This window comes from Coenobita brevimanus, chromosome 89, assembly GCF_032717465.1.
Source record: "Coenobita brevimanus isolate Jiangsu-jjx chromosome 89, ASM3271746v2, whole genome shotgun sequence".
In the NCBI taxonomy this organism is placed as follows: Eukaryota; Metazoa; Arthropoda; class Malacostraca; order Decapoda; family Coenobitidae; genus Coenobita; species Coenobita brevimanus.
In genome coordinates, this window is record NC_137042.1 from 31,170,281 (window position 1) to 31,187,610 (window position 17,330).

At 43.6% G+C, this 17,330-nt stretch overlaps 1 protein-coding gene across 1 annotated transcript in view; it reads right to left on the minus strand.

The window, feature by feature from the left end:
• The window catches only part of LOC145411372 (neural-cadherin-like), a 58,100-nt gene that overhangs the window by 14,057 nt on the left and 26,713 nt on the right, over positions 1–17,330 (minus strand). Inside the window, exons 11-17 of the mRNA XM_080281404.1 lie at positions 16,373–16,533; positions 16,014–16,173; positions 15,450–15,668; positions 10,011–10,312; positions 8,682–9,051; positions 8,116–8,391; positions 6,969–7,069 (exon numbers count right to left, since the gene is read on the minus strand). Coding sequence (XP_080137530.1) covers positions 6,969–7,069; positions 8,116–8,391; positions 8,682–9,051; positions 10,011–10,312; positions 15,450–15,668; positions 16,014–16,173; positions 16,373–16,533 — 1,589 coding nt within the window. The remainder of the gene's footprint in view (positions 1–6,968; positions 7,070–8,115; positions 8,392–8,681; positions 9,052–10,010; positions 10,313–15,449; positions 15,669–16,013; positions 16,174–16,372; positions 16,534–17,330) is intronic.

The following is a 17,330-nucleotide window of genomic DNA, read 5'->3' on the forward strand; positions in this document are numbered from 1 at the left end:
TTAAGGTGTATTATGCAAAACAATTCGCCAAGGAAAAGTGTTACGAGTTCCCCTGTACCAACGACGGTACATCTCTCTTTGCCTACAGTGTTCTCTTATGTTATTGAATTTCTCCCCCCCGGTTGAGAGGTTAGCTTTCTTTTTCCTTTCTTTTTTTTTTTCTTTTTTTTTCGGCACGACGGTCACGCAGCACCAACTGAGAGTTCTGTCTGGTCGTCACGTCCCTTGGTAATTGCCCGTAGGGTGCCTTACATGACGTGGATCCTGTCCCGATAACATCCCCAAAAAAGACAGCTTGGTTGGGCCGTGGCGTGAATTAATTATACCTTGTGAAGATCGTGAGGGTGTAATAAATCATCCCATATCTGGCCTGGCGAATTCAGATTTTACACTGTCTTTCAAAATCACTTCTTACACGTCATGATAATAGATTTAGTAAAAGATAACACACTAGATGCCAAGGAAGGTAACATGATCTTCCTTTATCAAGAGATGATACAAGGATGACAGCCACCTGGGAAAATTCTCTACCGAATATTCTTTGTGAGGACGGAAAGGGAAGTATTAACCTCGGTATTACCTCCACTGGGCCAGAATCGATAAACTGATATTCATGTGTAGAACATAATATGGCCAATTTGCTGGGCACTGTGATGGACGATGCGCTTATTCAAGTCTCCGATAATATTCTTCCTGGATCCTAACTACCTCAGGGATAATGATGGGGAAATGGGGTGAGGTGATTATGATGATAACGATACTTCGAGGTAATTTGATCTGTGGTATAAAAACATATTCTCTGGGAAGAAGAAATGACCAAGTAATACACAGTACAGCCTATATCCCGAGACAGTTTCATTCCTTTCACAAATGAACAGTCTGTGCTAGGAGAAATATAATCGAAGAGTGTCTGGCATCGATACGAACTTTTTTCAAGGATGTCTTTAAAAATGTGATGTTAATATACATATGTCGCTGGAGCACCTAATCGAAGGCAAGAGGGAATATTTCACGTGCAGGTGTTGAGAGGAAAGTAATCTTAAATTCTAAGTCCAACGTCCCTTTTAGGAAGACGTGCGTGAAAAAGATCATATTGGTTTGCCAGTTCGCGATGTCTTGGGTAGAAATTAACCTCTTATGAAAGATTACTCATTATCATCATCATCATCACCATTATTATTATTATCATTATTATTATTATTATTATTATTATCATCATTACAATTATTATGCTACTTCTAAACAATTTAATTCAGCTTATAATGTCTTTCTTGGTCGCCTACATACATTCATAAAACTCTTCGGTACCTTCGCTAAAAATTTCAGTAGGATGATATTTAAAAACTTGTCTTCTATCGCTAAACAATTTTACAGATCATAGGGAAGTCCTGGGAGGGTGAAAAAAAAAAAAGAATCTCATCTCATTTGCTTTCTCCTCAAATATAAAACATACAGAAACTTTTACACATAATCAAAAAAATGTAGTTTCGAATATTATTTAATTTCTTGAGATGGTTTGCGTAGTTCTGACAAAATTCTGTAATACTGAATCCCGGGAACTTTATCCTGGAAAATTACTCGTTTTTAAGCTGGTGTTCCGTCCTAAATATTAAACGAGAGAGAAGAATAACTCCTCCGCAACGCATCGCCACCACCACTGCCACAATATTAATGCCGATAAAAAGGCGTCGAAAAAGTTAACGCTCTGTCTTTTTCGCTAACTTTTCTCTCTCCCTCTCTCTCTCTCTCTTTTTCTTTCAGAGGGGGGGGGGAGTCGGTGGGGGCGGGTTGTGGTGCAGACTGAAAGGGAGCAAGAGGCGATGGGACATAATACTCTCTCCCCCATCACTGCAAAAAGCCTGTCTTTAATTGAATAACCTGTTTGCTGGTTGGAGGAGGGAAGGAGGCATAGTTCCTCACCCCTTCACCACGAGACATCTTTCCTGCGCTAAGTTTCTGCAGCAAGAGGAAAAAAAATGATAAAAAGACTTTCTCACATTGAAGCTGTTAATAAGATTGTTTTTAATCCCGCAAGAGATCTTTCCAGAACTGAAGGAAATTATCTGGTGGGAGCAAAAACATAACAAGAAATCATGGCACTGACTAGGCTATATTATGGAAACAACACAGAACAGGGATTGGGGTGGAAAAAATGGTAACCAATACTGAAATGGTCTCTGCTGTGTGTGTGTGTGTGTGTGTGTGTGTGTGTGTGAAAGAGCGAGAGCGAGAGAGAGAGAGAGAGAGAGAGAGAGAGAGAGAGAGAGAGAGAGAGAGAGAGAGAGAGAGCAACCTACTAAGCGGACGGTGTTAGTGGGTGAGTGGGGGTGTGAGTGGTGAAATTGAGGCGTGGTGTCGGTGTGGCCGCGTCCGGGTTATTGCCTGGCCCAGTGAAATATAGCCACTTTTCCCTCCTTGCTCCTCTCACCTCAACAGGGCTGGCGTGCGGCTGATACATTTCACCTCCCGAGATATTGTTGCGGCGTGGGATGAGTGAATTAGCACCCTCCCTGACAATACCCCTTCCCCCCAGTACCCTCCCTCCTACCCCCAGTGCCATTCCCCCTCCCCCTAATACCATTCCCCCTCCCCCAGCACCATTCTCCCTCCCACCTCACAACTCCCGTTCCCATCTCACAAACCCCCGCCCCTCCAACTTCAGACCCTCGCCCTCCCTCTCCTTACACATCCACGCTTCTCCTATTTCACAATTCTCCACTTCCATCTCCCACCCTCCTTTACAAACCTTCTGCCTCTCTTATCTCACAACCTCCTGTTCTTACCTCACAACCTCCCTCCCCTTGGCAACCCCCTTCCTACAACACCTACTACAAAACTCCTCCACAAATCACCTCCCCCTTCAGCTCACAACCCCCACCACACTCCACTTCAATCCTCCCAACTCACAACCTCTCGCCCTGCCCCCTTACAAACTTCCGCCGACCCCTCCATCCCCCCAAAAGAAATAGTTATGCCCTTCAGTTAATCTCACAGTGTCTTGCTGATTACAAACTATTTTTTCGACTTATGAAAGACCTTATATTTCAAGGAATATAGGCAAGCTAAATATAAGCCCCAGAAGTTCGAAAAATTCCACCTATGCTGTGCCAAATAATCCGTAAATAGGAATGACTAAACGTACGTCACTGGATATCAGGAGTTGAATACTGTAGATACTGCACTGAAACATGTTATATATTACAAATCGCATATGATACAGTTTCGGTCATGTAGTTAAAGAGCACGTGCCTCCTTTATATATGTATATCCTCCTCTCTCTCTGCCGAAACCCCAATATTTACCGTTAGAAACTTTTACGGCTGTTTTAACTTAAATAATGCACTATGGCGTTCAAATCGATGCCGTTAGTAATGTAAAATTGTTCTTTACTTTTTAGTGAGCCAGCCAATTACTGACACTGTCCCTGATATTTAAATACTTGTACCGTAAAGCTGTCATCTACCTGAACCCAGGGTAAATCACAATACCCTTTATAAAATGCGAATACTTATGTAACGAATCCCTATATCCGCAGTTCCTTGGTTTGAAAATTGGCACTAACCTTTCCCCCACTTCCTCCTTAACAAAATTCTTCTTTGTGTCAGACGCTGGAGCCAATTAGAGTTTCGGGTGAAGTATTATTGTATTGTAAATATTGCTGCGGCGTGCGATGAACGAATTAACCGTCGACAAAAAGCACGCCATGTTTTCATATATACTGTATATAAATGGCTCTCCTGATACTACTGACCCCTGCACAAAGACGGCATGTTTCATACGTTATTATTATTTTTAGACGATATGTACTGCGCTTGGGAGTGACTTACTGCAGTCAAGACATTCAGTATGGGAGTTATTTCTTATGGTGAATGAAAGTGTGGGAACAAAAATTAACAAATCGTTAAAAAAAAAAAATCATCGTACTGAGAGGAATAGAAGAATCACATTTGGCACTGAGGAAGAATATGTCTTATTATCTATATCTATCTACCTACCTATCTGTATATACCTGCCTATCCTTTACTGCCAGTCGTCTCATCCAGTGAGGGATGGTCTAGAATAAAGGACCTCAGGCATATCTACCCCTACTGAGCAACGATCATTTCTCCCACGACACACCACCGAATGTAACTTCTGAAACCTCAACGCCACATCACTATTATGTTCTTGATTACACTACAGTCTCCACCTGCCTTATCACTACACTTTTATTGCTCCTCTGCTGCTGTCTCTCCACCACACCCTTACACCAGCTGATGGCATTTGTATGGGAGTTTTAAATCACTTTCTTACTCCCATTTCTTCTTTTCCAGTCTCACTACCGACCACTCCAATCTTTACTTACCTCATCGTCGCATCCCCACAGATTCCCTAACACCATCTCCCCCCAACCCCATCCCCTTTCAACTCTTCCTTCATTCGCCCCTCCCTCCCCTCTCCGCCTGCCTCTACCCCCCTCCCCCAAAGCGAGATGAAGACTCTGGGAGGGAGTAATTAACCGCGTGGTGACGTCAACAACAAAAGCCAACATATTTTGGGGCCAGGTCAAACACACACAGACACACACACACACACACACACACACACACACACACACACACACACACACACACACACACTCCAGTTGGCTAAGAGGCTGACCCCAGCTTTCCCTCGCTCCCTCATGTTCTCCCTTCCCTCGCATCTCCTCACTCTCAGCCTGTTATGTGTGTGTGTGTGTGTGTGTGTGTGTGTGAGAGAGAGAGAGAGAGAGAGAGAGAGAGAGAGAGAGAGAGAGAGAGAGAGAGAGAGAGAGAGAGAGAGAGAAGGTGCATGCAGAATTAAATGAGGATATTAAAGTATAACGAGATGGAAGTGAATTCACCTTGTAATCTCTATGTGCATATAATTTCACAGATTCATTAAATTCCAAGGAAAAAGAAAACACTGAACACAGACATCAACTCCAGATGGGAACTGTTAATGAGAGCGCCTCCCACCTGAAACCCTGAAACCTGATGCTGAAATAACAAACATTCTTCCAGGATATGTAATTTTCTTCACAATTTTTAGTCCTGGAAAAGTTTTAAATTTAAACTGATTTCCTGTACAGAATAGATGATCCTTGAAGCTTAATACCGAAGTTATTGGGAGGTCAGATGATGCCTGGAATACACGAGTGCCAAGGCTACTTCAATTCTGGATTTCATTTCCTGAAAAAGGTTGGTTCTGAATTAAGCTCTTCCATTTCCTCACTCCCTCGCATTTCTGTTTTTTTCTGTCCCTCTTCCCCCCATCCCAGGTGTGATCCGCGGCAGTGCATTACAATTTCACATTATTCTGAAGGGTGATCTATGTATTCTGTACTTACATCGTACGCTAGTTATCTACTATTTCCCAATGACTTTTTTTCCCCATGCAACAGACTTAAGGAGTTAACAGACAAATGACAGTCTAGGGAATAGCTGGGGTGACGATCGTGTCTTATGGGCAAAGGTTTGTATACTGACGTGACTGGATCTCTCTCTCTCTCTCTCTCTCTTGTAAAATAGCACCAAGAGTGTAGGATGGTCTGTTCTAAAGTTTTCAGGACTAAGGAAGCCAAGCTGCTGACTTCACGCCCCAAACGAGGTATTCTGAGATTGGTTCTCCCCGCAGTTTTTACTCATGATTAGGAGCATTTTTTCACAAATTTATCTTTCGTATCAGCTATTATTTTCACTGTCAGCATTTCAAATCTGTGTATGCGTTCAATGTCGTTAATTGTTCATAACCGGCTCTTTCCGAGCACTGCAGTTCTTTCCCGACAAGACGGCCTTATGTCGATATTAACATCCAGATCCCTAAGGCTTATTTTCATCTGAGTAAATGCGTTTGATGGTAGCCTACACAGAATACCAAAGTTAACGCGGTCATGAGGGAGGGATAAAGATATAGAAATAACGTTGCAGAGAATACTGGGATCTAATATGCTAGGTAAATCGGTAAAGAACAGGTGTAAATGAAAATCCCACGAGAGTACGGGCCCTGACGACTTCAATTGAGCTACTTTTACGGGCGAGATGAGAGTCGGTATCTGCGTCCATTAGTTAATCAGTCTAGTGGTATTACAGTTCCCAGGCCATATGCTTTTTTTTTTTTAGATCAACAGCCTTAGCCCCGGACACATTTTAACACCCAAGCCCCGTAGCCCAGGGTATTACATGTGGCTCGGACTCTTTTTGTCGGGCTGGCTGCTATACGTATATCCACTACCTAATCTAGCCCAGCCTACCCTAACCTAACCTAACCTAGACCTGACTCTTATGGACTAACCAACCTAACCTAACCTAGACCTTCCTTTGGTGTGCAAACGTGTGCCCAGAACATTTTCAGTTATTTTATCTGCCGCCAGATGATTTTCTTCTGCTTAGAAATCGCTTTTTATACGAGAGAGGTTAAATATGATAATCTGCAATGTTCCTTTCAATACAAGAGGTCTTCTTTATGGTAGTATAGGGAGTATGCGTCCCGAAACTATCTGAACTATCACGTGGGCGAACTGAAAGTCACCATTTGCGAATTATGGGTGTACATAATGACAACGAAACATACATATAAAATTTTCTCCCCAATAAGTTAGACACACTGACCTTCTTGAAAGATCATATTGGCAGACAAACAAACTGACAGAAGTTTCCCTCAACTGAAGTCAGACACATGATATACTGTATGTGTGCTGACCTGTTGTGATAGGTGTCTGGCAATAACTAGACGGATGTAAACAAAATTTTCCTTCTTTTTTAACAGAAAAAAAGAGAATTTTCCTTCACTTAGGTTAGAAGTAAGAAACTGCCATATCCGTGTGTTTACCCGGCGATAGATATATCGGAATACAGATAGATTTTCCACTTCCTTCAAACTCGACATCACGATATATGTGCGCCGACTTCGAAATTGATACAGACATAAAGATTTTCCTTCTCTCGCGACTCCCTGTCTGTGCATACCTTGCGTGGAGTCCGCAGTGGATACCGGCGGTGAGGCAGTCAGCGGAGGGACACCCTGGGGAGCTGGCACGACTCAGCACACCCTCACCCAGATCCACCAGCTGAGGACAGACGAATCGGATTATTAATGCACTAAATGATGATAACGCTATTAACTATATTACAGTATACACTAATGCGTATTCATGTCTGTTTTCTCCCTAATATCAGGAATAACAGAATGGATACTATTAAACCTCTAGATACTTGCAGTAGCGTATATTGCGAAGGTGTAATCGCTAGATATTAGAAAGTGGTAATACCTGATCTATCAGAAGGGCGAAGGTCCGAATCTGTGAATATGAAGTTAATTGAAGGATTCGCAGGTACACGTGGAATAACTATGTGGCTTTTAAATGTATGGATAAGCAAGTATTGTTTATATCAATTGACGAATTCAGAGTATTAGTGAAAATGTTGTGGAGGATGTAGCAGTAATTTCACCATAGTAGATTCGCCAGATTCGCCTCACTCGAGTAATTCATTAGGCAGTGGGAGGCCTGGCAGAGTATGACTGGCTACGGAATTCACCTTGCACCGCCAATTAATTATTAGATATACCTGTCTGTACTAGTATTACCACAGCAAAGGTTCGCCACAATCCACTGCAAGCGTTGTGTCCTGCCTTAAATATTGCTCATTCATCCCCGAACTTCAGAAGTATCCCTCCTTCTCATACCCTTTTACTGTGTTTCGTTTGACCGTTGCAAAAGCATTGAAAGCCTCTCTGTTCACAATTTGAACCGGAACAGGACCATGGATTTGTAAATGGACGGTTGGGTGTTGTAGTTAAGTAGAATGTTGTTGGGAGGTTTCCTTGCATAGACACAGCCAGGAGGTAACTGCAGGCGAACTTTTGATCATGACAGTGCATCCGCTAATTCCTTCAATAACTGTTTCATGAGGACAATACGGAGGATGTAGTACTCAAGACAGTGACAAAGATAAGCTTTAATCAAGACAAGGATTAGCATTACTTATTACAGTATGTTTAAGTGTTATTCAAGACAATAGGGAGCATAAGTATTACTCAAACCAATAAGAAGGTCAGGTGTTAAATCAATAAGGATGATAACTAAGGACAATAAGGCTAATAAGTGTTACTCACCTGTCCATTGACCCTGAGGTTCCTGACGCAGCCATGCAGGTGTGGGGCGTCAGCAGGCGGCGTGAGGGCGACAGAGGGGTGAGCCACGCCGCCCACTTCCAGCACCCCAGCCGTGTTCAGGATGCGAGCACTTCTCGGGAGTCTGGCTGCTCCCCGGCAAGTATGGGCATCGGGTAGCGTGGGCGGCACTGTCTCGTTGTGGGCGGACAGCGGGGGTGGAGTGGGCGGCGTCTCTGTACTGCCGCCAGAACACAGGTCCACGATCATCTCCACCAACTGGGAGTGGCAGGGGTCAACACCATTCAGCACAATCTTCTTAAGCATTGCTGCACACTTAGTATTAAAACAGCGTTCCTTACTAAGTTAGTATCTAACGCAGCACAAAGCATCCTGAAGTGTAACTAGTACTGTACCTCAACCAAACAATTTCGCATTCTCAACAGAGGTTAACCCACGACAACAGCGTCTCATTCAGCTACGCAGCGTACACTACACTTGTGCCACATCTCGTATTCCATTTGTGAAAGCTTGATCTTTTGAGCAACAGTTCACTTACTAGTCCTTACCTCGTCCTTCCATATGAGGTCTATCCTGTGCCAGGTGTTGTCTGCGAGTGAGTATGATGCGTTGAGTGCCAGTGTGACAGGTCCACCACCAAGGTCCAGCAGTAGGTGGGGCCGCCCCTGCCGCAACTGCAGCAGCAGCTGGTCGCTGATGGGTCCCTGGGGCGTCGCCCCCCCGTTGGCACCAGAGTAAAGAAGCGTGGCCTCCCAGGACTCCGTCAGTACCTCAAGGCTGATGTGCACCTCGGCGCAGGGCGGGATGGGCGGCACCCACGCCCACCCGCCCCCCGAACTTCCCCCGCCCCCGCCACCATCGAAATGCCTCATCAGCACTTTGCATCGCGAACCCCACGTCCCGTGTGGGCAGATGCACCTGCATAGAAACACGTAAGAGAACTAGTGTGTCAGTGAGACACGGTTCCTGGAAACTGTTTAGAATATTACTTGACACAATACACCTGATATGCGTTAGCAGTTATCAGCCACTACAGCCTTCAGCGGTCTGTGAGTCGTTCAGTCGCGAACTTCACTGAGACACACGTCCTGAGTTTGTTATTGTGCAGTAAGCAACATAGCACGGTGGCATAATCGTTGTACATTATAAAAGGTGTTATTTTTTTTTCCAGCGATTAAGGGAACAGAAACTAGTACAGAGGTCAATTTTGTAATCTGTATGGTAAAGTAAATGTTAGGGTGGGGTGAGACACCATGAAGTGATCAGCAATGATGCTTATAACCGTATCTTAAACAAATAGGTTAGATTTCCATTCTCAGTCCCTACAGTAATAACCATAGGAATGATGAAAATACACAAAGTTGCACTTGGTAGATGGGAGCCAGGACTGCTTCTGTGTATAGATGGCAGTGACTAATCAATCTGCTCCAGTTTAGAGTTTTACTCTTGCTTCCATCAAACGATTTCATTCAGCTGTGATAAACTTCCACCACTCAAAGGGTTCCTTCCCTACGATGAGCCTCCATTAAGCTGAATAATATTGGTTGGAGTTTCCTAGAAATAAATGTAAAAAATGTAATTGTACTGAAGGGGCTAAAAGAGAGTTTTTAACCCCTTCACTACAAAGGTGTCGTCTAACCTGAAAATAATCGTCTGATCTTAGCAAGAATTAACATCTTTCAATCCAACGACTTACTTTTTATTTTATTTCTGTTATCGTCAGACATTTACATTTTTCGTAAGAGAGACCTCTCGTAAAGAAGGAGGGAAATGAAGGCTATATCTAACCCCTCCAGTGAATAAAGTCGTCTGTAGGTAGCAACATAAAAATTACGTCATTGGGTTGGAAGGGCTGAAAGGGTTAGAGAGCTACTCACCTGGTGCCAGTAGACGTTGACAGACACCTGCCGCCGTTAAGACAGGTGTAAGGTGTGCATGTGGCGTTGAGAGAAGGTGTGGTGCTGAGGGCAGGTGTGGCGTTGTCAAGTGTGTTAGTGAGGCAGCCACACCCACTCAGCACCTGCACGCGAGGCCCCACCACTGCTGAGGTACTGGCGTCTAGCACCGTGAAGTCGTCGGTCAGCACCGCCTGTCGCCAGCACCCGCCCTCACACCCCTCACCCTCCTCGCACACACCCACACCAATGCTTTCCACCTCCACGCCTAAAATCTGACTCAGCTGCTCGGGAAAAATACGAAAAGCTTATGTACCTTTCACTTATAGCACTATCGGTATTAATCATCATCATCATCATCATCATCATCATGCAGACCTCCTTTCCCATCCCAAGATGAGGTGAGGTAAAGTCTGTAGAAACTAAAGAAAGAAATAATGAGATACTAACCACCAAGTCTGTCCAAGTGAATGAGCCGCACTCCCCATCGATGTTAATGCCTACTCCAGTCTTAAAAATTCAAAGCAGAATCGTCTCTTTGCGTCTGCTTGTGTAACACCAATCACGCCTAAACTACGAAGCCGACTGCCACCAAAGTTGACAGTGAATTGGGCCTCGGACCTACTTCGTTATGGTCTCCTGAATGCAAATCTGGATATGTGCAGAACTATTTCATATTATACAGTATTCGGTCAATTCAGCCAAAGTTGACACATCAGTTAAGCTGGGCGTCCTGGTGCTCTTAGGCTCCTGGGTGCGTTACTGCATATATACAAAACTATTTTCTTCATCCTTTGATTTAGAATTATTAGTTGTTGTAGCGATAATAACGGTAGTGACGATAGTGGTGGCTGTGGCTGCAGTATTGATGAAATGGCTGAGAACAGGCGACGTGGAAGCGATTTGTTTGTGGCCACTCCTTACGGGAATATGGTGTTTTGTGATAGATAGGCAGATAGACAGAATTGTACAGCGTTTGTCCTACTATTCCCACAACGTCGGGTACGTCCGCTAGTTTTATATAACTCATCAGTCTCCATTCTTACCAGGTTCTCGCTTTTGCATATCATGAAAATTTAAACTGATATTTACATCACAATGAAACACTGCATTTTGAATTAGAGCGCGTTATGCCTTTTTAACGCCGCCACTACCAAGAAATCTTTTACATATTATTTTTTATATTTCCAGACGATTTTATGCAGCTGAGGAGAGTCTTATAGAAATGAAGGGGTTAGATATAGCCCTTAAGATAATACTTCTGCCTAAAATTGGCTCCAATTTTTATCCTTTTGCAGCATATTTCATAGAGCTCAGTGGCAAAGTAAGAGAATGCTACAGCTCTACATCCTTTCTCTAGTGCTATTAGATGACTAGCACGTACCAATTTAGTGATATAACGCAGCATTCAAGGTTGGAAGGGAAATTTTAGGCCAAGTTTGTGTAAAAAAGCATAGCCTTAACCAGGGTTGAGTAAAATTGCTCTGTATTAGCCTGAATAAAATACGTATGTCCTATGCCGGAAGGAGTTATAAGCAAAGTCACTGTCTCTTTGCTATCACGAGGGTTTGTTTAAATAAATATAAGTACACCCAAGGGAACAACTATATGTCTGGTTTCGTCTGAAGAATATTTACAATTGCCGAAATTGAGTGAAAACCTTATCTCTAATAGTGCGGTTTCTGAGGGTTCAATTTTTCCGCTATGTGTTCATCAGACTTGAAGAAGATACTTGCCTCTCTCTAATTCACCTGTGTCTGTGTACTTAGTGAGGGTTAATACTATTCAGGGGAAGATACTTAAGTCTCTGTATTTCACCTGTCTCTTTTAATTTCACGGGACTGAAGGTAAAGCTAATCATACTCCACGCTGTGTTCAAAACGTGGCAATGCAGCTGTTTTTATGCCAGGTGTTGTGCTGTGAGTTTTTGGCTGAGAGCGGATCTACCCCTAAAGAAGTTCAGTAATTGCTCGTTAGCGTCACTGCTCTCCAGCTGCCATTGTCTTGTGTTTGAGGGGGTGAGAATAACAAGACATCACACCCGTTGATGATGAAGTCCTTTGCCCCCTCCTCTTACATCCATTATCAACGCCATTCAGTCTCTCTCTTCAATTAGCATTATTTATTGTTCCCGTCTTCATTTGTTATCACTATTCACCTTTATTGTCATCGCCATTTACCATCGTTCATTATTTCCAACGTAATCATCGTTCACCATGACCCATGTCATCTATTACTGTCATCCATTATCGCCATCATCACTGATAATCATCATTCATCAGTATTACCACTATCATCGTTTAATATGATTCAATATTACCATCATTTATGATAATTCATCTTTAATATCATCATCATCATCACCATCGTCATCCAAACTTTATTTTCCACTACTGTATTATAGAAGGAGTGGACAAAACAGTAACAAGAAAGGGAAGGCAAAAAGGCAGAGGAAATAATCAATAAAGAGCAGATGAAATGGACAATACTTCCACTTACTCATCATCCATGCCTTCATAAACAGACTCACCAAATTCTTTAAGTGCGTTTCTTTTAACTATCTGCTTCACTTTTTTATTTTCATCCCTGTCTCACGGCTTCTCCACACCTTCCCCCTCGTATTTAATATTTCCGTACATCTTTTCTCGTTTCTTATCTTAACTTTAATCTTCCTCTTTTCCTATTCCCTACTCTCATTTCTCCTTACGCGCATCATCTATCTATCCCCTTCTACCTCACTCTTACTCCCATTACAACAGCTTAAATACAGTACCATCTTGAATGCATACCTTGCAACAAAGAGCCTCGTAAGAATCAATAGGTCTGCTGCTGATTGGTTTCTATTGAATTCCTTTGTACTCCTTCCACACTCGCCTCCCTCTCCAACATCTCCACTCCCCACTCCCTCCCCCTTTATTTAATTCCCCCTCCCACTTTCTTCTCTCCCTCATCTACATGTACACTTTAATATTCGTTCCCTTTTCCCTTCCTTTCTCTCTTCCCCCTCCCTTGCATTCCCTTTCCTTTAATAGTGTATACCTCCATACCTCTCAACGCCTCTCTTTTCTCCCTCGCCTTTCTCTTCGTTCAATATACAATACCTTCATACTTCCCTCACTAGTCTCGCATTCCTTCACGTCCCCGTTCACTCTCGTATTTTTCTACACCTCGCTTCATTTCTCGTATCTTTATCTACCTGACTCCCTTCTCACTTTAATATTCTTCCCCATGTCTTCCTCCTTTCTATTTCCTTGCATTCCTTCTCACAATAATATTCCTGCTCCTCGTTTCTCATATTTCTTCCTCCCTGGACACACTTCTAAACAGTGATACTCCTTTTCATCTCAAGTCACCTCTTTCACTTCTCACTTTGATCTTTCTCTCCCTGACTCTCCTCGAATACTATTAATATTGCTCTTCACTTCACGTGACCTCACTCACTAGCTCACCACGCCCTCATACGCTTCCCTTACGTAATTCTTCTTCTCTGTCTCACCTTATTTCACCCATCTCACTCTTTGCACCCTCGATTCCTTCAATACCCTCATTTCCTCCCCCGTCCCATCCCACTCTCTCATTTACTTCTCTCTCTTCCTTCATCTACTTTCCCTCACTTCTCGCTCTCTCGCACTCTCACCTCCCTCCCCCTCATCACGCACATCCAGTTTCCTTGCCACCTCATTTCCCCTCACCTTTTTTTTCTCTCTCTCTTGATTCCCTTCACTATTTTCCTCACGCTCCTTGGAAAAAAAAAACTAATTAATGGGTAAGAAAACAAAAAGCTCTTTTATTACATTCCTTACTTAAATATCCCTCTCCATCTCACCTCATCTATCTTTCCATCCTCGTCTTCCTTACCACCCCAACCCACCCCTTCTCTCTTTTATTTCTACCTCACATTTCCCTCGATTCCCTCCTCACCCATTTGACTCCCTCACTTCCCCTTCCCTTCCCCTCACATATCTCCCCTTTTCTCAACCTCTGCGTCTCTCGCCCCTTTTCTCCCTCCCCCCCCTCACTTACTCTGGCCTCCTCTCTCCCTATTCACTCTCGTCCCCTTCTACCCCTCTCTCTCTCTCTCTCTCTCTCTCTCTCTCAGCCCCTCTGGTTTAATCATGACTCCACGCGGCCGTAAAAACACCCGCGAATTTTGCCTCCTATTATTCTTACTTCTTCCTCACAATACTTCCAGCCTCCTCAAGATTTGTTTTTTGCGGGCAGACGGAAAACCTGAGAACTACACAGCTTATTATCATGCCCCGGGGAGACTATTAACTCGGCCTGGCAATGAGGAAACAACACTGAAAATGGGATGACTGATGGAGGGAAAATGCGGCCTTTTTATGGCACTTTTCTTCACTGTGTTATCTGAAAGGCCTTGATATTCCTTTACTGTGTGCGAGGCTTTATATTTCCACAATTATTTGTCCTTTATTATCCCCCTGGTGCCTAGGGGCCTTAATAAAGGACGGAAGCAGGCATTTTCAGAAACCGATAAAGGGGAGACCACAAATGTAAGGACCTATGAGCTTCGCGACTATGATCAGATAGGTGGGAGGCGGCGGTACGTTAAGTTCCCTTCCAGCAAAATCCCACGCACAGGAACCCATGGCAGTAATGGGCTAATGGAGTGGACTGTGCTCTCGAACCAGAACGTCAAAGCGTGTATGCTTTTCCAGTGCTTTTCTTCACGCTGTTACCCGATGGAACTTGCTGCTGGTAAAGTACATGCGCTTTTTTTTTTTTTTTTTTTTACTATATCCATAGCATTTTCCTCCCTGATATTATAACTGGCCTTGTTCTCTCTCCGAAAAAAGGGAGTAGGCCTAATCTGTTTCTCGAGTATTACCCAGCGCGCCTTGCTATTGCTTTATTGCGAGCTAAGTTTTAAATCCAAACTTTATCTAATAATGGAAAAACAGTGTTCGTACGCTTGAAAGTCATGGTCCTCTTGGGTTTTCCTGTTGTTTTTTTTCGTAATCTTATATGCTGAGAGTGGCTAGTCCGTTAATGTGCGCCAAGTTTTGAAATCCACGCTTTTTTCTTTCCTAATGGAATAAACAGTGATTCTAACCCGGAGACACACACAAGGTTCCACGGAGAATAAAAATAACACAGTAAAAGGCAGACTGCAGCAATATAAATGCAAATCCAGCCATAAATGCTCATTTCTCCTAAAGTTGCGTTAACACCAGCGTTTGATTAATCTTTTGTGCGTCAGCTCTGGGCAAATTAAACATATTTTTGTCGCTGAGTCTAAGAGAGAAGCCTGACGCCTTTAGCCCGAGGACGACTCTTCTCGGCTGAAGGAAAGAACATCGTTGCTCTTTCCACGTAATTTGGCAAGAATAAGAATAACACACACACACACACACACACACACACACACACACACACACACACACACACACACACACATACCTCTCTCCTCCTGTACAGCAGCACATGGTCGAGGTTTGTGATGCCTGGCGTGACCAACCACACTCTGGCCCTGGAGTTGGTAGGGGATGTGTGTCGAGGGACTGTCTCTTCCTCATCAGGGGCCTCCTCCACCCACAACGCCCTCACGCCCACGCCCCCACGCTCCTCCACCCACGCACTCACGGTCTCTTCTATGAGCCTCAGTAGCGACCTGCCTCCCTGCAGTGAATGAATAACATAATTTTAGCACCATTTTCCAGCAAATAAATACTTTTTCTCTCAGTTTAAATACTAACCTGTTTATCCGCAGCCTAAATAACTCAAAAAATCGTTTGAAGGCAGTCGGAAGAGAACAGAAATCGTCTAAAGATAGAATACATAAAAATCGGCATTTGGTTGTCGGAAAGACAAGTCTGATCACAGAATATAAAAGAGTGTTACTTATAGTCAGACCCGGGGTAGAAATAATATGGTTGTCAGGATTGCCCTCAGTCAAAAAATAAACTAAAGAACAACGGCGTATTGAAAGGGTAAAAAATATATATGGAGGCTTCGGTACAATACCTGGCGATCCCTGACGAGGCCGTAAGGATCAGCCAGAAGTGTGAGGGGTGTGGCGTGTGTAACATCGTCAGGGCTTAGTGTTGTTACATCCACAGTTACGTTGGCCCTCACTCCGTACTGACCCTGGCTTGCGTCGTTCACTTTCAGGCTCAGCTCGTACCTAAAATACATAAAAACCAAATACACGAATAAGTCCCAGTATCTGCATTTAACTTTCTGAATACCTGGATTTCTTTTTGCTCAACTTTATCATCTACTGTATAATTTTGTAAAGGGGAAAGGGTATACTCTATTAACTCTCTCTCCTAGGAATTTTCTTCCTAAACAAAATCCTCTCTCATTTAAAAAGCCGTACCTACCTTCCATCGGGCGTCGCTGCAGCCATGGTGAGGCGTCCGGTAGTGGCGTCTAAGAAGAAGCCAGACTGGGGGCGTCGCCAGGCGTAGGTCTTGGAGTCGGCATCCCAGTCGTCAGGGTCCTTCACGTACACTCTCCCTAAGGGTACCGCCGCGCCTTGACGCTGAGGGGATGCAAAGAATCAAATTTAATCCTTCGACAACGATGAACCACTACCAGGCTGGGTTTAATCGTCTCACGGTATCAAGAATAAAACTGCTACTCCTTCAACACAATGACCTTTTATTATTATCGAACTACCATCGGGTAATTTTATTCACTGAGAAAGTTCTTAGGTACTGGATAATGAAGGCCCGATCCAATTTCTCCAGTTCGAAAAGTTTCTCCAAAAATGAAAAAAATGTCTGGTAGCAACATGAATGCAGACGTCGCCATAATGAAGTGGTTAAAGGCTGCTGATGGACACTACTTCATTTCGTTACATTACTGGAAGAGAAGTACCCTTTTGCCTTGAACCCAGTCTTTCATATGTGTCCTGGAGTTCGAGAGATAACAGATTTTGACCAGATTAAGTTTGTCTAACTCTCTACGAAATTAACAACGTTCGTGGGATAACAGAACTGGCTTCCGTCTTACTGTATGAAAAATGGAGAGAGAAGAGGGAAGACAATTCTGGCGGAAAAATGTCATGAAAAGCACCACAAACACAGCTTAATAACAAAGTGTAAAAAGTGCACGTTGATCGAAGTACTGGAGGGCAACAGGTCAAGATCTGGCTGAGCCACACCAAGTGAACGCTCCCACTATGACTCTCGTCTCACATTTGTGGCCCATGAAGAGCGTGGACAGCAACTTTTCCTGTTGCTGGGAGCATGTGAATTGTGCTAGGAAACCAAACACCTACAGCAGGTGGTAATCTTCAGTTCCAGTTTCGATTGTGCAAACTATGTGACAATGTTT